The following is a 22031-nucleotide window of genomic DNA, read 5'->3' as shown; positions in this document are numbered from 1 at the left end:
CCACAGCACCCCTCTAGTGGTCTTGTGGAGCCCATGCTTCAACAGGGGGGGAGAGAGAGAGAGAGAGAGAGAGAGATTGGCCCCAGACGGATCCCACAAAAGAAATTTCAAAGATGAAATAAAGGCACCAGCAACAAAGAGACAACAGTGCAAGTCAAATCATTAACATCTCTGGCAATTTCTCAGGAGAAACCCTGCAGTAATCATTCTCTTTCTGTCTCTCACCTCTTTCTCTCTCTCTCTCTCTCCGTCTCTCTCTCTCTCTCTCTCGCTCTCTCTCTCGCTCTCTCTCCCTCTCTCTCTCTCTTTTTCCCATTCTCTCATAACAGATGAACTGTCAGACGGCTCTCTCATGCAATAAGAAGACCAAAAAAAAAATGTCTGGGATGGCACACACACAAACACAAACACACTTTTGCTGGACACAACCTATACAAACAAGTTTAGAGGAATAAGACGGTAGATGTTATCAGCCTGTGTGTTCACTTCCAACATACTTCCATGAAGTTATGTATTTTACAAAGCCTCATCGTTAGTACTTTTAACGAGCAGGAATATTTGGTGCTCTATTACTGCTGATGAGATGATTAGAAATGAAGCCACATCGTATTTTAGACTAGTTATTAATATAATTATCTAGCAGTTTATTGAATTCCTGCTCCAAGGTTAGTGTTGTGATGACATTCTAAGTTCTTTCTGCCCCTTACCTAATAGGTTTTTGGGTTGGTTTGATTATGTGGAGTGTGAGACAAAACCAAGCCAAACAGCAAACCAAATTTCACAGTGAATATTTCATGGTATAAGAAAAAAAAAAAAATCTTATTTTTTAAAGAGCAGTAAGGTTGAACTTCAGATACGAAATCTGTCAGTTAATTAATCTGCGGATTCTGATGTAATCTGATCTAATTTTCAGTTGCATGACTTCCTAAAGCACCGTGTGTGATTTCTACTATAAATGACCAAGAAGTTAACATTTAAATTTCTTCCACTGATTTGCAATAAGGAAACTCTACCCTGGATTTGGAAATTGTTTTCCCTCCTACAGGTTCTGTAATAAATTTTTAGATTTGTGTATCGGCACAGTGCTAGCGGTGGTCTCACAGAGCACAGAGAACCTTAGTTAAGATTTGATTTAAGTCCTGTAAACACAAATCATCACGTTTAAATCAATTGCTCATTTAGAAAAGTTACATTTTTGATTACATACATGATTACATTACCCAAAATTTATAAATTAATGATGATTTTATCATATTTTACATAATAATAGTCATATATAATATAATCATATTTCACATCTTTATGTAGCTTCAATGTCAGAAAGGCATTTTGGATAGAACATTGCACAGGACTTTAAATACAGGTGGCGTTCAAGTCAAACCAGAACTTTTGATTGTGTACAATAGCGAAACACAGTTTATATCTCTATATACAGTAATAATCCCCTGCTAAACTAATGCACTTATCCGAACGTTTTACTGGTCTACTGGTCCTTGAAAGCCATCAGGGTGGAAAGTTTTCTCAATAATTCTGGAGTCTGCTTTTGCTTGTGTGATTTAGTTAACTGCCCCCCCCCCCCCCCCCCCCAAATGAGGCTGCAGAAAAGAATGTCAAAGGCATTGGTCATTTTATTTATCACAGCTTTACATCCCGCCCCTTGTTTGATTGACATTCAGCATCCTCCTGATGTTTTAAAAAGACTATGAGAGTTCAGGGCTGTTCAGGCTGAGAGTTGTTGTAAAACAAGCTTGTTGCTGGTGTGCATTTTCACATATTCTCCTAAAGTCTCTGAAAAACAGGAAAAACATGAGATTTCAGTTTCTTTGATTTTCTGGTACCTTCTAAAACATGCTAGAATTGGCTACACTGATTTATACTTTTAAATCTGTTTGTAGGTGCTCTTCTCTGGATAGACCATCCAGATCCATTGTGAACCAGACCAAGATAAAGACATAAGTACAGATAAAATAACCATCACTCACTCATCGTCTATACCACTTTATTCTGTATTTAGGGTCGCAGGGGCCTGGGCCTAATGAGACTTTCTTTTGCTTTACATGGCCGCACACACGTGTGTTATAATAAACAGTACATGCGCGCTGTACACACACGCATACAAAGACAATTTTAAATATGTTTTATGACACACACGTGGTCACAGTGTTATAGTTCACAGTACACGTGTGCACGGATGTCGATTATATCAGGGAGAGACGCGCACTAAGACCCAGCAGGGGAGACAATGACCCACAATTCCGCAGCACAAGAGAGAAAAAAAACGTTGTGATCAACTTGCATCAAAACAAGAAGCGCATGCGTGATCCATGATACCCGGTACTCGTAAACCAAGTCTTGTTTGTTTCCCAAGTCAAAAAATAAAAAATAAAAATCTTTGCTTGTCTTGCGGAACACTCGCAAATCGCGTTACTCGCAATCCGAGTTTCCACTGTATTGTGATCCTCAGAAATGTCTTCTAACTGATCATAAAATTACCAGTATATAATTAGATTGCTCTGCCTGCTTGAGAAGTAGGTCTGACGCAGAAGCAGACAGGCGCTGTCCTTTCTTACAAATCTCACTAAACTCTTTTACTGCTGTGAAAGAGCCTCATTTACAATCTAACTGTTAAGGGGATTATGCCCATTAACTCCCCTCCCCTAGATCTTAAAAGCTGTTCTCAGAGGTGCCGTTCTCTTGTGTGAAATTCATAAATCAAAAGGCACAGTGTTTTTCCCCCGTTAACTTAACGGTTGCTAGCGTAATCCGATCACCGCCGTTCGTAACTATCACGTGTACTTTATCAGCGATGCTGCATTTATCTACAAATTGCTTCATTTCGTTCCAATTATATATTTTTTTTCGAAAGCCGGGGAAATCTCTTTATCTTTCTTCATTTAATCTGTCTCCTTACAGAGCTAGTAAATGCTGGAAAGGTTAATTAGCACACGCCAATTACAAAGTAATTGGCTTTAGTCAGACTTAGGTAGAAAACGCACCTAATCAAATGCCTACCTGAACATCTGGGGAAGTTTTCCATTATCAACAAAACCGGAGGAATGTACAGTTTTTATGAAAATTTTACACTTCTAATAGCACTTACTGTCTGTTATTATATAGGCTGGTCCTGCTAAACAACTATATCATATTTGTCTGTGTGTTAGTATTTAGACATAGCCAAGCAGACTGCGGGACATAAAAAAAAAAAAAGCTCACAGAGACGTAAGGAAGGACGTGTAAACGGATACGAGGCGCTCAGCTCTTTTCTGACCTTAAGCGTTAGCATTTTCAATACCCTTTGCTATATCTTTACACTAGCTGCAGTTTCTTGATACGTCTCATGTGAGTCTAATGAAAGAAGCTTTCTTCAGTAAGGCACGTAACACCTCCATGACCTTCCATGACCTTTATTGGTAGCATTTAAAAAAAAAAATGTTTTCAGTTCAATTCCCATGTTGGATAGAAAGAATGAACTATTATGACCAAGCTGTATGTATGCCAGCACTGTGCAGTGTGTTTATTGCATGAATGACAGTCCCTTATACTGAAAAGTAAAAGAGAGAGAGAGAGAGAGAGAGAGACTTGTACTCTAGATACCAAAATCATCCAATATTTTCACTGCACTGAGTGTGACTGGTTATTTCAGTATGCGCAGGTGTGTCCTCAAACCAGTGGTCCTAACACTTCTTGCTGCAGCTCATGTTCTTTGGAGGTTGTTAAGTGGTCACCGGCCACCGGCACAAGTATTAAAATAGTACATTTTATTTTTAAAAAGATTTATATTCATTGTAAAATGCTTAGGGTAGTAGTAGAATAAATGGCAATAGCAGAGTGAACCCAAGGGTGCCAATACTTTCGCAAAAGCTCTTTTTTTTCGCAAACCTTTTTGCTTATCAAAGAATGATAAAATAACAACAACATTTAAAAGACATTTTTGTGTCCAAATCACAAATTCTGTTTAATTCATAAAGCACTAGGTAGGGTGCACTACAGCATTTAGTTTTACCCTATGTAGGGTAGGAAGCAACCAAGATAAATATGATGTTATATCGGGTTCAGCCATCTTGATGAGGGCGAAGCAGGGGTAGGAGGTAAGTATGGACACTTATCATACCGTACAGTATGATGAATATGAGATGTCCACCAGAAGAAGACAAATAAACTGAAGTGAAACTCCCGGTCCAGCCAGAGACATGACTCAGGATCAATCAACAGTCTGCACTAATTTTAGCTCGACTTGTATTCGGCTCGTAAGGTGCCTTTCTAAGAAGGGTAACCGTATTAAGCCTTAGATATGCCGAGACGCTCGTGATTGATGCGAGATCACGATTAATTTGCCAAGCCGAACCCTGCTGCACTGGTGGAAAAACACTAATGGACATGTCGTGATGTTTCAAGCGTGTTATGATGATGAACCAGATAAATAATTCATCACATTTAGGATTAAGCAGATAGAGATAGAGTTTATTTGACCTGACCTCGTTGTAGAAACGTATCGTAGATTACCAAAGTCACAGTTGTTGTTCGTGTGACTCTGTGTCAAATCTTGAAGTTGTATTTGTCGCAATTGTAAAGTGATTCAGCTGGTGGTTTATTAAGTTAGCCACATAAATATACATGTAGGAGCTTGCATTGTGTGCTAAAGCAGAATACATTTTTTGTTGTTGTTTTTCTTCTTTCTTTTTTTTTCATTGCCCAATTCTTAAACAAGCCAATTACATATTTCCCCATAGTGTGACCTCGTATAAGAAAAGCCTCATAAAGGGGGGCTAATAAAGGGAGTTATATACAGTAGAGGTATAAGCCACATTTTTGCTGGAGCATTAAAAGCACACACTTTGATTGACCTCCTTTGATTGAGAAATAGTAAAACATGGGACCTTTAAGTTTTGGCTGCTAAGGGGTGCCTCAGAACAGCATTTGCCCAGATCATGATTTCGAACGCTGGTGACACCACGGGTGCTCTTTTGGGAGTCCAGAAAGTCAATGAGTGACAGTATTTTGATTACAACATCCAGAAGGCGCCAAATAGTGCATTTTTCTAATTTTCCCAGTAGGAACACTAATCATTCCAAGCACAATGGTGCAAATACAACCCTAAAATAGCAAAACGTTAACCTTTCTTTACAGCATTTAGGTCGATTAACATCCATTTGCACAAGGTCTGCCTACTCTACATCCATGTTTCCTTAAACTTCTTACAGAGGTAAGAGAGCTTCCTACGAACAGTGTGTGTCTCACACCTTTTGGTGTTGTGATGTTACTTCTTTGTTTAATTTTATTTTTGGAAATATTACCGTGAGGTGCATCACAGCTTCCTAATGACTTTGCTGTAGTATGGTGTTCTCCAGTGGTAGTAGGTTCTCACACAGTGCTTCCAACTGCAGGCCAAAGTTTCAAACTGTATCTCATCATTTACTTAATGTTGATCAAACATCATTTTATGAAATTCATTTAAACTCTTAAAAAAATAACCTCGTCCTAACGTTTGTAAGGTCATGCGACGGTTTGACACCCAGAAATCCCTGCTGGGGTTCAGCTGGCCAAAAAGCAGCAGGTGGAAAGTATGCAGGAGCTTTACTTGCTTTGAAGGCAGCAAACTCCCCACTGCCTTTCAGCCTCTCTGGTTGGTAGCTGTGTGATAGCGTGGTGGTTTGCAGGTGGAAACTGGCACATGCAAAAAAATAAAAATGGAGTTAAAAGAAGAAGAAGAAAAAAAGGCATAATTAATTTTGACTGCAGAGTGCCATGTATCCCGGTGTGGTGAAAATGAAAGGTGTTGTTTTTCACTGGTTCTTAGAACAACACAAAGATGTTAATATCGGAGAAAAATATGGAATTTGAATTTAAGGGATTTCCAGCAGAGATGGATTTGTTTGTCTATTTTATAAATCTACATCATTTGTGTAAAAACATGATAAAAGTCATTGGATCGCAGCGGTCTCAGTGTTAGGCAAATACAACCTCAGACGAACAACTAGATACTGTATACCTTTTTTTTTACGCTAATAAAAATAATAATAAATAATAAAAAAATATTATATTAGGCTGGTAATACTAGGTATCGCCTGAGTCAATAGCTTGTAGATCCACCTTTAGCAGCAATAACTTGAAGTAATAATTTTACTGCATGACTTTCTCATTCTTTCACACCGTCGAGGAATTTTGGCCCATTCGTCAGTTCATTGAGGTTTTGAGGAATTTGTTTATGCACATTCTTGGGTTCAGGGTTGAGGTCTGGACATTGACGACGCCATTTCAAAACCTTTTTCTTTTTCAGCCATTCTGATGTAGATTTAATGGTGTGCTTTCGGCTCATTGTCCTGTTGCATGACCCAATTTAGACCAAGCTTTAGATGTCTGTCCAATTGGTCTGATATTTGCCTCTAGTGTACAGACAGACCCAATGACTGCCAGGTGAGCAGGTCCTGAGGCTGCAAAACAAACTTAAATCATCACCCCTCTACCGCCATGCTTGTCAGAAGGTATGAGGTGCTTTTGCTGAAATACTATTTTTGTTTTTCCCCAAGCATAAAACTGGGCAATAGGACCAGACAGCTCCACTTTGATCTCATCCTTCCATTAGATATCGGTCCGGAAGCCTTGTGGTTTGTTCTGGCAACCCTTCCAACCTAATTGTACTTGTTCAGTCGTCTTCTAATAATGCATTTCTCTGAGCGTTGCATGATCTGACCTTGGGGTGAACGTGCGAGGGACGTCCACTCCTGAGAAGATTGACAGCTGTCTTGAATGCTTTCCAGTTGTAAATAATCTTTCAAATTGTAGAATGCTGTGCTCCAAATTGTTCGGAAATGGTTTTATAATACTTTCCAAATTGATGTGCAGCAATAATTGCTTCCCTAAGACCATTGCTTATGTCTTTTCTCTCCAGGCATTGCGTCAACACACATCTGAATGCTCCGGACTAGCAAACTGCCAAAATCTTTGCTTTTATAAAGGTCTGTACACCTGCTGATGATCAATTAATCAAGGGCTGATCAATCTCGTGGAAGTAGTAAGAGAGCACTTAGTAGTTCCTGGATTATTATTATGGGACCATAATAGACCAGCTTGGACATTTAAAGTGAAAATGCCTTAGCTCTTTGGAAATACCCACCGATGTATATGATAAGTAGCAGTTTGGCAGAACAGTGAACAGTGGGGACGAGATATGTGGAATGTGTGTGTGTGTGTGTGTGTGTGTTAACAAATCACCCCACCTATCGACTGTGTTTTCACTCAATATCAAATCAAGCAACTTTCCATCAGCGCCACGTGCGTAGTAGAGGCCACGCTGTTAGGGCCACGTATATGCCTTTCTTGTGTGTGTGTGTGTGTGTGTGTATTTGTACTTCTATTCTGCCTCTCTGTCTACAGACACCTGAGCTTCCAAGGTCATACTCAGGACTTCTCTCTCTTTGTGCCAGCAGCAGTCGGCACGGTGCCTGGCTCAATTTATCTCTGTCTCTGTAGTCACTAGAAAGCGAAAAAAAACAACGCTCTCCTCCTATCAGCTGCCGCATCTACAAGAGGCGGGGTCGGATGGGCGACCAATTGGCCAAAGTGTATACAATTAGTCATGTCTCCTTGGCTGCTCCTCAAGCTGTGTAATTAGCCTCGTTAAGCCTGGTGGTAGGGTGGCCTGAGGGGGCGTGCACACGCATCCGCTTCTATCATTTCTTCCTCTGGCTCAGGGTCAGCGCAACTGATTGCATGCTCTGCCCGTCTTTTTTCCCCAGGTTGTATGTGCCTGCGTTGGCTTAGATCATTGTGATCATGAAAACCAGATCATGAAATGTGACCGAGGATGAGTTTCGGTTTGTTTTTGAAGGTCAAGCTAACGGCGCTTGCTGTGTTGTGTTGAAAACAAAATGCGGTGTGTGAGTCATGTGACATTTGTAGCTTGAGAGGATTGAAACCATTCTCTAACAGATGCTTGAGGATTTTTTTTAATTGACAAGTGAAATCCGATTTGCTCTTGTAGCCTAACAGTCTCATGGTTCAGCCTGTTGTGCATTCTGTGATCCTTTTCTACTCTGGGATTGAGTTAGCGTAAACGTCCTGGCAGTTTATCCCAGTTTGTCTGTTTTCATTTGACCTCTAACCTATTAAAAAAATTTTTTTTTTACCTTGTGTCTTGTTATCTTTTTTATCATTCTTTTCTGTTCATTCCGCTAAAGTTGGCCACCGCTCGCACTCGTTTATAGCGGCGGGCCGGCGAGGGCTTGAAGTGACAGCGCTGTTCTCATACTGTCACATCTCTAGTGTCTCATGGCAACTGTACCAGCCCCTCATGCTGGTGTGGCCAACTGTCACTTTCCTCTGCCTCCTTTTCCCACGAACGCTAGAAGTCCTTCAGCACTGCAGTGCGTCACGCCGGTCGAGGATCCGCCTCATGACAGACTTTGCTGAGTTTGATCGATCTCGCTGAGTCATTGTGGCTCACGCGTGACATTTCCTGTGTGATATTGAGTGGCCGTGGTTAGCCAAATGTCATCCCGTTTTTATAGGAAATGACAACGCTGGACAAATTTCACAGCCTCCCATACTCACAGGTCACGACTATCTGACTTCATTTTAATTATCTTGGACATTTATGGAACTTCTAAAAGCCTGTTACCTTTACTCTGAGGTCCTGTAGGCACGCCCGTGTGCGGTTGTATTTTGCAAACACTGGACGTCTCACAACAGGGCGCAGGTTGGTCTTGCATAAACAAACAAGATCTTAAACTCTACCATCTGACCACCATTTCTTTTCAGTGGTTCACCTATCCAGGAGAAAGAAGAATTAGAGCTTGTTGTGTCCAAACTGAGTATATTAAAGCTTTTGGGCAGGTGAACAATTCATTAGCATGTATAGGATTGGAAACACATTTTGACATGAGAATGATGTAATAAAACACCCAAGACGTTGCGAATGCAAAATGTACATCTTTCCCTCATGTATAAATGTAAACCCAGTATTAAGGTTAAGATGTCGTTTTTTGGGGAAATCTCTAAGACTCAGCTGAATAAACAACATAAACATGACATATGTTCTTATTCTTGGTATTATTCTTTAATTGTAAATCATACAGCTTATGAGGAATAAAGTGCGGGCAGTGTTAAATCCACCCCATGCGGAGTGCACATCTGCTGATTCGTCTGCCAAACCCCGATCGTGCCTCGGAAAATGCATGCAAATGAAAGAGCTCTTTAAAATGCTGGTCGGGGTTGACATTGACCCCATGGCTTATGTATTTTTATCTGAAGGTTAGCTCTCCTGGCTTTTGGCTTTATGATATTATTATAAGATCCAAGCAGATGCTTGATCGACATTTTGTCATGTTCTTCAAACTGTTCCTGAACTGTTTGTGCAGCATAGCAGGGAGGATTATCCTGCTGGAAAACACCCCAGCCATTAGGGAATAACATTCCATTGAAGTTGTCTTGAAGTTATGTACTTAGTTTGCAGCAATGTTTCGGTTTCTGCCGGCTTTGCCCTCTTCCTATAGTGCACCCTGGTGTCATCTCTTCCCTAGCTAAGATTTACAGTATCAGAGCAGACTACTTTCTTTCATTGCTCCATGTTGGGTTTTGAGGCTTATGCGCCCACTGTAGACACTTTTGGCAGTGGACCCGGGTCAGCATGGACTTTCTGATCAGTCAGCATCTACTCAGCCCAATGCACAGCAAGCTGTGTGTTCTGCATTGTGTATTCTGACTGTCTTTCAGTCATAGCCAGCATTATTTTTCAGCAATTTGTGCTACAATGGCTCAACTGTGGGATCGGACCAAACAGGCTAGTCTTCCTTCCTTTGGTGCCCATGATCTTGGTGATGGTTTACTGGTTGTCCTTACTACATACTGGGACCCCCACAAGACTTACTGTTTTGGAGATGCTTGTTTGACACTTATATCCATTCTTCAGTTTGCAACACATCAACCTTTGAAAGCTGTTTGTAACTTGCCATCTAACTGCTAATTACTTGATTATATGGATTATACAAACATTGGATTTTAAAACAAAATGTATTTTCTTCTTCTTTATTTTCTCAGTTCAATTGCTATGGCTAAGGTGGTCGTGAAGAAGCTGCACTGGCGATCGAAGGTGCAGGAGAGCTTCGTTCCTCTGTTGGGAAGCTCGGGAGAACTGGGTGTGGCCATCGGTGGTGGCGCAGATTATGGCGAGTTTCCGTTCGTCACAGCTGCGCCAGGAGGTGGGATCACAGTCGGCGATATCATTTTGGAAATCGGAGGGACGCCTGTCCTGGGGATGACCTTAGGTGACGTACGTGGCGTGCTCAACTCCTGCCCCCATCCTGTTCGCATCAAGACTGTTACACCAGGTAATGCACAGACGTGTACGTGGGTAAATTATTGATGCCGAATTTTACTTAATAATCCATGAAATAATCTATAGCCAAACAAGTGTGATATTGTTTGCTTTGAATTTGGTTCCATTTTCGTCATAACATTTTGTTTTAGGGCATATGAACTGAACATAATGAGCAGGATTTTGTCTTGATCTTACCACCAGAGTTGTTTGTTTACTGTTTGTCCCCTTGTAGCCACTGCTGCAACGGTTACATTTGCGCAGAACAATATTTTACACTTGACCGTGACTCCCTGCTGTCCTCTCAGCTAAGATTGATTACTATCTCTTCCTCAGTGGTCTTCTTTATCGCTTTCTCTCTATGAATAAATCTATCACAATCCCTCACCTCTCTAGGCCTCGGTCCAGGGATTACGATTCATTTCAGACGTTCCACAAACTGTTGTATTTCTTAAGCATAATGATCTAGCCCTGAGGCAGAGTGTACATTTTGGACCTTTTAGTGAGTGACTGAGGAGCAGGCATTTACATTATAATGAGAGAGATTAACCATATGCATTTCGAGGGTGAGTGAAGTGAAATAATTGATTATTCTGTTTTCAGTCGTGCCTATACTGTATTTAGATGATCTCACCACCTGAAGCGTGTGCGGCCCATAAATGCGCTGTGCAATGTAAAACCCGAATAATAAACACTGTGGTGGAATACCACTGACTCAGCCATATGGTGACAGGAAGCAGACATGCACAACATGTTTATACTGAGCCAGCAGTATGCAAATTAGGTACGTTAAATTGCCCATCCTGTGCAACAGTCATTAAATCACCTCTAATTGGGACTTACAACAATAAAACAGTTACATAATATAAACACTGATCAGCCTTGACATTACGATCACTCACCTAATATCGATTAGGTCCCAAACCAGCCCTAGGGTTATCTAGATATCTGAAGGTATGCTGCGGGATCTGGCGCCAAGCCGTCAGTAGCAGATCCTTTAGGTCGTCTAAGTTGTGAGGTGGACCCTTCATGAATCAGGCTCATTTGGGAAACAGATGCTTGAAGACCATGTCAAGACCTCAAACTCAGTCATGTGCTCCACATACCATTCTTGAACCATTTTTGCCGAAAACATTTCCCAGCAGAACGTTGCCCAGAGTCTCACACTGCCCCCACACCTGGTCATCCACAAGATGTAAAAGAAAATGCGATTCATCAGACCAGGTCACCTTCTTCCATTGCTACGTGGTCTGGTACTGATGATCACATGCCCAGCATTGGCGCCCTGACTGGTCAGCCCCTTACGCAACAAACAGAGATGCACTGTGTGTTCTGACACCTTTCTATAAGAACCAGCATTACCTTTTTCAGCAAATTAAGCTGCAGGAGCTCTTCTGTTGGATCGGCCTATATGGGCGAGTCTTCATTCCCCAGGTGAATCAGTGAGCCTTGGCTGCCCATGACCCTGTCGCTGGTTGATCGGTTGTCCTTCCTTTGCCTGCTTTTGGTAGGTCCTGACCACTGCAGACTGGAAACATCTCAGTTGACTTGCTGCTTGATACTTCCAGGTGCCATTGTAACAAGATAATCAACGTTATTTACTTCACCTCTGATTGGTCCATAGTGTTATGGCTGTATGTCTTAATGTCCATGGCTATCATAGTATCAAAGCATTTAAACCTAACCTGCCAGAGGGAGCTTTCTTTCTTTTTTTTTTGTTGTTGCTAAATTTGGTTTGTCTATTTTTGGGTGTGGATCAATATGAATTGTCTCTACTGAAACGTATCTAACAAGCTTATTTTTTAAAGCACAGGAACAGAATTTGATTATAGAGCCTTATGTTGCTGGTATGTTTTATACAGAGATGATTTTGCCATTGGTTTCATGCTAATACATGATGTTGAATTTGAAAAGAAAAATTTTATAAATGACACTTTTCAGCATAAAGGAATGATGGACAGGCAGCATATTTGAAGATTTTCTGCATGTGTGTGTCTGACTGATGTCAGTACTAATGTTCTCTCGTGACTTTGAAATATGTTTTATTAGCAGAGCTTATGCTGTCTCAGGCAGGGGTGGGGTTGTCTCATGGTGGGTACTGTCCGTCATTCTGACAGGGGTGAGAGGGATGCAGGCTCTCGGTAACAACCTTGTGGCTTGTCGCGAGACTTCATAATGCGTTGCTATATAAATGAATAGTGCTAAGAAACTGAGTAGGGATGGCATCATAAATTCCTTTCTAGCTCGTAAACAGTGGATATAAATATCAGTTCTAGGTAATGATAATATATATTTCTATCATATTTGACTCTGTTTTGAATGTTTATTTCTATTTAATCGGCAGTAATCTCTATCTGCCATGTGAAGCGTATGTAAAGTCACGTTATCTTGATCAGGGTTGCCATGGATCCAGAGTCTGGATGGGATGGCAGTCCATCTTAGGGCAATTTAAACACAATTTAAAAAAGCCAATCCACCCACCAGCATGTTATTGGAATGTGGGTGGAGAACCTGAAGGTGGTCAGAGTGAGAATATGCCAAACATCACACAGACAGTAACCAAAGCTCAGGATCTAATCAGGCTCCCTGGAGCATGTGAGGCGAAGACATTACCCGCTGTGCCACCATGATCCTCAATTGCAATTATTACAGACAAGTATTTTGACATGTTTCTCTTATTTATTTTCAAATGAAACCTTTCCAAACATCTTTTATAAGCCTAATTTGAATTCATATGCCATCCTTATTATTATAGTGTAACTTTTTTATTTTTGTTGCAATCTTGCCTGATTAAATCATCATCTGCGTTTGTTCTCATGAAAAGAAAAAATATAGTGTAGAAACAACCACAGTTCAACCTCTTATGTATATTTCTACAAGAACGCCTGTCTTGCCAGGTGAAGTCTTGTGTAGTTTATTACCCTTACTTGTGATCACAGGCTGCATAATGCAAGTAGTAATATAATAGTATAGTACAGTATGAGTCGAACAGCAATTTATAAATTTTTAAAGTCATGTATAAATATAATTTTGATGGGATTAGGTATCTCTTGGTCTAGGGTTACATTTTAAGTACAGCTGTGGGCAGAATGTTTTGGGGATGACACAAATATTAATTGTCACAAAGTCTGCTGCTTTTAGATCTTATAATCTTTTATTGACAATTACATTACTTTTTTACAAAGAGACAATATTTGCAGGATTGACTCTTCTTCTTGTCACCTCTGCAATTCGCCCCAGCATGCTGTTAATCAGCTTCTGGCCCACATCCTGACTGATGACAGCCCATCCTTGCGTAATCAGTACTTGGAGATGGTCAGAATTTATGAGTTTTAGTTTGTTCTTCTGCCTCTTGAGGATCGACCGCAAGTTCTCAATGGGATTAAGGTCTGTTAATCTGTTGAACTGTTCTTGGACGGTTGGGAGAAGTTGCTTTCTGACGATGTTTTATGGACCATTCTATATTCATGGCTGTGTTCTTAGGCAAAATTATGAGTGACCATGGTCAGGAAACTCCCCAGACTCTAATCCCGTTGAAATCTTCTGGTCAATTCTTGAGAGGCGACTGGACAAACAGAAACCCACAATTTCCATCAAACTCCAAGTGTTGATAATGCAAGAATGGGCTGCTGGTCTGATGAATCGCATTTATCAGTCAGGGTGTGGCCCAGAATTTAATCGACAGCATGCCAGGGCGAACTTCAGAGGTCCTGAAAAAGAAGGGCCAACACTGCAAATAGTGACTCTTTGCATAAACTTTATATAATTGTCAACAAAAGCCTTTGACACTCATGAAATGCTTCTTCTGTAAATATCCTTCAGTGTACCATAGTAACATCTCATATCTGTAATCACAATTGACTGGAAGCAACTAATGGGATGTTACATATTTAGAAATTCTCTTTCTTTTCTTTCTCTTCCTTACAGACTTAACACTGTGCAAGGATCTGAGGTTGTATCTGAGTAAATGTTTCACACCTGGTTGCATGGACAGTCAGCTTCAACAAGTCATACGGGAAAATCTCTATCTGCGTGCTGTACCATGTGAGTCTCTCTCTCTCTCCCTCCCTCTCTCTCTCTCTCTCTCTCTCTCTCTCTGTCTTTCTTGATTTCTTTCTTCTTTTCCTTACAAAACTGAAGATTCTTTGATGCATCATAGATTTAAATACCACTTAAACACACTAACCAATGAACATGTCTTATAAACTCTAACATACTCTAAAGTATGTTAAATATTAAAGACTTTTGTATGAAAGAACATACTGTATGTTGTGTTTTATTGCAAAATGCAATAAATGCCATTTTTGGGCTTCAGCTCAATTTTTGTTCAAATTATTATTTTTTCTTCTTCTTCTTCTTCTTCTTCTTTTTTTTGAAAGAAAGTTAATCATATCATGTCATATCATCAGTAAGTATAAGCTGAGCAAAATTTTGGCTGCTGTGCGTGAACTAAATGTGTTTGATGGAGAATGTTGTAGCTAATAAAAAGATAATGCCTCTGCACTCATGGATTTCTGTGATGAAGCTGTTGTTAGCTCTTGAGGTGGACAATGCGCTCATGCGTACTCCCGCCTCTGACTGTTACAAAAATGTAGAACTCTTAAAATGACCATATTACTACTATTTCTTTTAGGTCATAAAAACAACTGACAACAACCATAAGAACACACATGATCATGTGTATCTCTGCTTTTTTTTGCCTACGTGGCCCATTTTTAACTTTTTGCTCAGTCATGTTTGTATAGTTGGTTAAAATGAAATGAAATTCAGTTTGTCATATTGCATATTTTGTGCTAAAAAAGGATATGTCAAGCCAATTCTGAGCCCTATATATGTTTAAAAAAAAAACAAAAAAAAAAACAACAGAACAAAAAATGGGAGAAATACTCACAAGGCTACCCTGGTCCCTCCTTTTTAGTCAGTGGGCCGGGGATAGTGATGGGAAGTTTAGATCATTTTAATGACTTAGTTATTTGAATCCTATTCATCAAAATGAACGGATCTTTTTTTGAGTCATTTAATTAATTTAATTTAATAAAATATACAATTTTCAATATACAGACCCTCGACACGTCTACATACGCAAATTTTGGCTATAGTTCCAGTAATGAATATATTACAATTCAGCTAAGGACATACAATGATAAACAGAATGAGCAGCTCACCGCTCATATCTTCTGGTCTGAATCATTTGTTCTTTTGTCACGTGACTCCCACAGACACAGAATTGAGCGGCTCTTTACATGAGTCCTCTTGTCCGAATCGTTTGTTCTTGTGAATCTATAGCACTGCATATCGTCTATGGATGTCACAAACGATTTGGGCTAGAAGACTCAATTCTGTTTCCTGTGTAATGCACTGCATAGTGTCTATAGGAGTCACGTGACAATGGAACGAATGATTCGGACTAGAAGACTTATAGGTAACTACTCATTTCTGTTTCTTGTACATAACCTACGGAGGTTTCGCGATGCTTTGCTCATACGCGCCCAGTAGAACATGAACGAATCTCTCTCTGAGACTACTCGTTCTTCTGAGTCACGTTAAAGACTTGTTCAAAAAGAACAAATCATTCATGAATAACCCATTACTAACTAGGGATGTCTAAATAGTAAGCAAACCTGTGATTATAGCCATCCAGCCCCAGACATAATCTCTTGGTCTTGGGTCTCAGGCAGACTACGGTTACTGTGGTTTTATCATTTTGGGGCTGTACCTGCCAGTGATGTAAGTGGAAGCCCAGATCCTGTAATTCCACCTGTCTAATTGTTCACTTTGGATTTGGCATGGGTCTCACCTGTCTCAGGGTTTTCAAGACAGCCCTCAGGCATGCACGCGAGAATTCTGTCCATAAATCATTGTTACTGCCAAACAGAACAATCCAAAGAAGAGGGTGATAAATTAGTGCAAACTGAATGGAGGGGAATTCTTTTTTTTTTATTGAACTTAGGTGTCAGGGGGTTCTGCCCACATTGCTCTGTAAACGTCAGTGTAACCTTGCCTAACCAATTGAGGCGATCATAAGTACAGGGCATTCGGATTGTATTTGGTATCCTTCCTCTGGTGATTATATAGAGGAATGCCATACACTGAATGCATACACTAAACCCAGCGCAAAGTAATGCCCTCATGCCATCTACTGTATTGGATCAAAAACTTCATGCCATTCTTTTAAAAGGGACATTGATAAGCAGAATTGGCCACAATGGCAGTTACGGGCAGGTGGCAGATTCACTAGCTGAATTCCTAGAGTGCACAAATGTCGCTTTGAAATTAGTTTTAATTAGTGTGAGATCCGTTTTTCTTTAAGCTGTCACCGACACCTTTGCAGAAGTAACACCATGCAAAGAGAGCATAAACGAGAGGAGTAAGTGTAAAGAAAGAGAGGAGAGGAAGAGTGATGAGTAGAAGCATTGTAAAAGTGAAGAGCGTTTAAAAGAGCTGAAGATGTTTCCAAGGATCTCTCGCTCTCTCTCTCTCTCTCTCTCTCTCTCATGCCTGTAATTACCCTGATTATCTTTTGGTTTTTAAATTCTCACATTAAAATGAAAGACAGATGTTAACAAAAAAACATGTACAGTAATTAAGTGGATGAAAAATAGGAAAATGTAGAGTCCTTAGTTCTCTCTCCCTCTGGTTAAAGTTAAGAAACTGCTTAAACTACAGTACATTCCGATACATCTTAGTGCATTTAGTCAGAAAGTGTTGAAAGGAATAGTCTGGGAACCACTAGAAGTCCCAATGATGCCACAGCCATCCATGGCCAAGGTTCCAAGAGAGCAAACTTCGCCATGCCCTGTGTGTGGAACAGATGGCATCTCCTGTCAATCACTGTGACACTAAACAATCATCGGCATCTGTGAGTTCATGTATGTAGAAGAGGGTAGATAGGGCTTTCATCCGAGTGGGTTGCACTGCACCGTGACACAGCATGAACAGCAGTTTGAACAGATGGTGCTTGAAAGGAATGAAAAGACTTCTTGAAATCTTGAAAAGATGCGGATGGCTGACTTGTCTCGGAGGAGGTAGATGCTAGATATCACAATAGAGATTGGTCTGTTTGCCAAAGAAGAGAAAATGGGGAATAATCCTTGGCAGTATAACACACTCGGAGCAGAAGCGCTATCTACCCTGTTCCACATAGATGCACTCACGCACCAATTTTACTCTTTAGACTCCTAGCCGCCAATAGCTTCCCTGAAAATAAAAAAGCCATTTAATTCTTTATTTCAGATAATCATTTTATTTCTATATAATCCCCTGTTATATTAATGTACTCAAGCCAGCATTTCACCAGTGCTTGGATACCATCAAGGTAGAAAGTTTTCTCAGTACACTGGAGCAATGATCAGACTGCCTGCTTTACATCTGTAAACGAAGGCCTCCCAGGAATGCCTTTAATAACCCAAACATGTGGAAATGGCTTGGAGCGGGGTCATGAATGTATGAGGCATGTGACAATCCAATCCAATTTCCTGTAATGTGCAAGTGGCGTTTATGAATGATTGTGTTTACAGCGGGGATAGTCATTTAGGACCGTACGGTCTTCCTTAAAGGCCTTAAAGGTTACATCATTCACCAAGTCTCATCAGCATACAGTGCTTGAAGTCTTCTGTAAATGTCAGTCGCTTTTATGCCTTAATTCAAAGAACTTTTAGCACTTGTTCTGGTTTGACTTAAACTCCCCTCGTACCGCCACTGGGATTTTAAGGTATTCATCAAGTGAAAACTGAGAAACTTAAGTGTTTATTTAAACTCTAGTGGTATTTAACCACAAGTTTACTCCTTTTTAAATTGTAGTCCTAGCATTGATAAGACTTTTTTTTTTTTTTTTACAAAATGCATGTAGAAAAATTTATTGCATCATTCAGTAATTTTTTTTATGAGTTTTGATTAAACATGTTTTCTTCGGATAACCCCAGACTACAGCTTCTCTTTTATTCTCTTAGATTGTAGGTCTCTTTATCATATTGGAATGTCACTGCAATTTAATGATCACTAAAATAATTATTTACACAGCGCTTATTACTACTCAGGCACCTTTTCCATATTATTTCTTGGTGATCTTTGACTCTTGTACTAATAGTTATGAACCTTGTCTTTATTTACGGTATTCATGAAAATATGAGAAATTCCCATGGACATAAATTACATTAACATTCGAATATGATAGAAAAACCTTCAGTCTAAGAGACTAAAAGACAATCAGTACTCTGCAGTTATCCTTATTCATGAGAGAATTTAGTAGGCGCATCTAATTTAAATGTCAGGTCAAGCACTCGAATGCATGGAAAATGTACTACCTTTAATGGATTTTTAAAGATATATGACTATTGATCATGTTCATAAATCTTTAAGGAAGAGTTCAGATGTTGTTGGCTTTTTGTTCTAAGTTGCTGTTCATGATGAAATAGCAGATGCACGTGGTCAGAATAGCACCAGTTGCAAGGCTCCTGATGTACACAGGACAATGTCTTTTGGCACGCTGACTTATGAAGATCGGTGCTGCCTGTGACTGTGTATGCAGCATTGTGATTTTCCTGCTCATCCTACTTGTTTCGTTTGTCAGTTACGCGTGTTGGAAAAGCCGCAAAATCTGACGAGAAATTAATGAGTTAAAAGGGGTTATAATGTATTTTTTTCCCAGCCATTATCAATGTCTGTGCTCTGATTGGCTAGGAAAAGGGTTGGTCAAGGCTGGTTCACTTAAACCTATAAACACAGATAAAATGAAAAATTCAGCATGCCAGAATCCAGGATCTAAGTTGTATTTCACCTGGAAATACATTTTGGAGACATGTATGTGTTATATTAGTTTTTAAAAAAGAGTATATTTGGTAAATATAAGACCATTGGAATTACATATAAAAAAAAATGAGGTTAAATCATAAGTCTTTTCATCCTTACCTGTGTGTGCCTACAGTATGTGTGTGTGTGTGTTGTGTGTGTGTGTGTGTTTGTGTAAAGACGTGACTTTGGTAATCTCTGGTTTATGCTGTGAAGTAGGTCATTTTGCCCACCATCTTCCAAGTTGCTATGAACACACACACACACACACACACACACACACACTCAAACACAGTTGGCATACTAATGCAAGCTTACAATTCAAGGATCTTGCATGACTAAAGGTATAGCCTTATGAGATTTATTCAAGATCTCTCTAACAGTGAGTTGTACGGGTGCATAGCCTAAATCTTCCACAATATAGTTTATGAATGAATATTAAGACACATATGGCAAAACGATCTCTATTTGTTCACCTGTCTTTCTGCGTTAACTTATTTGTAACTCTCTCTCTTTCTGTCTCTCCCTCTCTCTTTTTGTCTCTCTCGCTTCTATTAACTATAAATCCAAGAATAATACGCATTCATCTAATAAACAAGTCGACCTACAAATCATAAAATAATACAGGACCATATTATGCACTATAAATTCATATTCTAGTCTAAAAAGACTCGAGTTGCCAAACGCATAAATGCATAAGCTGAAACAAAGGTAGCGGCATAATTTTTACTCCTTTATGGGTCATGGCTTTCAGTCTAAGCTGCGATGAAGTTGTGATTGTGATGAAGCGGGCTGGGCTGGATGTCTTTTTCACTACAGCTGCATGCTTCAGCTCATGTATAGTGTCTCTTATCACTGCTAAATTTAGTCACTTGTTTCTCACGAAATGCATTTATTCACAGCTGCATGTCGGATTTTATCATGGAAGTGGTGGCAGAAATCACATGCTTATGTTGCAGTGACGATACATTAACCTTTTCTTCGAAATGAACAAGCACGGTTATTAGTAGATGGTCTCTTTACTGGCTTTTGAATCAGGATCCTGCTATTCTACAGTAGGTATCTATATACCATAAACAAATCTATTCAATATTTACTTAATATAATGGTGCGTTAAATATTTAAATAGAGTAATGCAGCTGAGAGTTGTTTTTTCTTTTTTTTTTTTTATATTGTCCTGATGAACCAATGGCAATGTTTTGCTGCCACTAAGCCAAGCAGACAGAAGGGAAGAGCTGCCTTAGGCTGGCTTCTCTGATCTGACTCGCTTTGGCTCGGGGAGATCAGTATAAACAAATTGGATGCAGTGCACTGCAGGGTGTGTTGCAGTATACAGTGATAGCAGGGACAAAACCTGTAACAGATTGCTGTTTTTGGAAGTATAATTATGAAATTAAATACGATTTAGGGAAATGTTCCTTGACATACAGTAGCAGCATAATATGGCTCAATATGGAAAAACTATACTGTACACAGTGTGTGTATATATATATATATATATATATATATATATATATATATATAATTGTTTAATAAATAGCATGCATTTTTTTCATTTATAGTTATTATTGAATTCACTAAACATTCACAAGACAAGTTCATTTACATTATCGCTTACGTTATAGCATAGGACTTTAAACCATCATCCCTTTACTAGGCTCTGTCTTTAAATTAATAAGACTTCAAATTCAGCCTGTCATCCATCTTACACAGAAACCACAAAGCAGATTGATCTCTGTCTCCAAGACTTTCCTGTGGTGGAAATATTAGTGACACTCGCACTGGAGACTTCTTCAACAAATGTTAAATCTCCTTATTTGCCAGAATTAATAGAAAGATAAAAATGTAATTATAATGCACTCTATTAGATGAGAGGACACCATCATTTGTATTACAGTCATCAGAATTGTCAGTGCTCGTGTTGTCACGTCTGGAGTTGAACCAGGATGCAAGTGCAGTCTGTTCTTTAATAAAGTGATGTTTTAGCATTATAAATGACCAAATAAACTCCAAACAGCAGGATATTCAGAAACTATTATAATGGCTGGGATCGAAACTACAGGCTGATGATAATGCTCAAGATAATGGTAACAAAAAACAGACCACAGATACAACAGGGCCACGCCGTTAAAGACAACAGACACAGATGACCTTTGAGCGACTGATTCTTAATCTATCATGCACTGGATCCCCTGCTGGTGGGAAGGCTGGTGTTGACGTTGTCATCCTATAGCTTCTCCCAGCTCAACAAAGGAAAGTGTATTGTGTACATGTTCTTCAATTTCTCCAGTGCTTTCAACACCATCCAGCCCCTCCTATACTTGGTGACCTGGATTAGAGACTACCTCACTAGGAGACCACAGTATGTCAGGATGAAATACTGCACCTCTGAGACCATGGTCAGCAGTATTGGAGCTCCTCAGGGGACTGTACTTTCCCCCTTTCTGTTCACCCGGTATACTCCAGACTTCAGGTACAGTTCAAAGTCACATTACATGCAGAAGTTCTCTGATGACACTTCCATTGTGGGGTGCATCAGGCTCGGGAAGATCAGTATAAACAAGTTGTATGTATATTCCTGGACAGGGGGGCGAGTACAGGAGCCTTGTGGAGGATTTTGTGACCTGGTGCAGGACAAATCACCTCCAGCTGAACACCTCTACGACCAAGGAGATTGTGATAAACTTTTATCAGACTGGGTCCACACAACTACTGGTTTCCATTGAGGTCGAGGTGGTGAGGACATATAAATACCTAGGGCTACTCATAAATTAGTCAGAGTCGAGTGTTCTTCCTGAGGAAACTGGGCTCTTTTAGCATCTGCAAAAAACGCCTACAGATGTTCTACAACTCAGTGGTGGCCAGTATTCTCTTCTATGCTGTAGTGTTTTGGCGAAGGAAACCTTAAATGCAGAGATGCTACTCGACTGAA

The 22031-nt window shown here is 39.9% G+C and overlaps 1 protein-coding gene across 1 annotated transcript in view; it reads left to right on the top strand.

Moving 5' to 3' along the window:
- The window catches only part of LOC128529752 (membrane-associated guanylate kinase, WW and PDZ domain-containing protein 2), an 84807-nt gene that overhangs the window by 7348 nt on the left and 55428 nt on the right, over nucleotides 1-22031 (top strand). Inside the window, exons 2-3 of the mRNA XM_053503251.1 lie at nucleotides 10036-10325; nucleotides 14240-14356. Of these exons, the coding sequence (XP_053359226.1) occupies nucleotides 10036-10325; nucleotides 14240-14356 (407 nt within the window). The remainder of the gene's footprint in view (nucleotides 1-10035; nucleotides 10326-14239; nucleotides 14357-22031) is intronic.

Source organism: Clarias gariepinus, chromosome 9 (assembly GCF_024256425.1).
Source record: "Clarias gariepinus isolate MV-2021 ecotype Netherlands chromosome 9, CGAR_prim_01v2, whole genome shotgun sequence".
Lineage (NCBI taxonomy): Eukaryota > Metazoa > Chordata > Actinopteri > Siluriformes > Clariidae > Clarias > Clarias gariepinus.
This window is presented reverse-complemented; position numbering and strand designations above follow the sequence as displayed.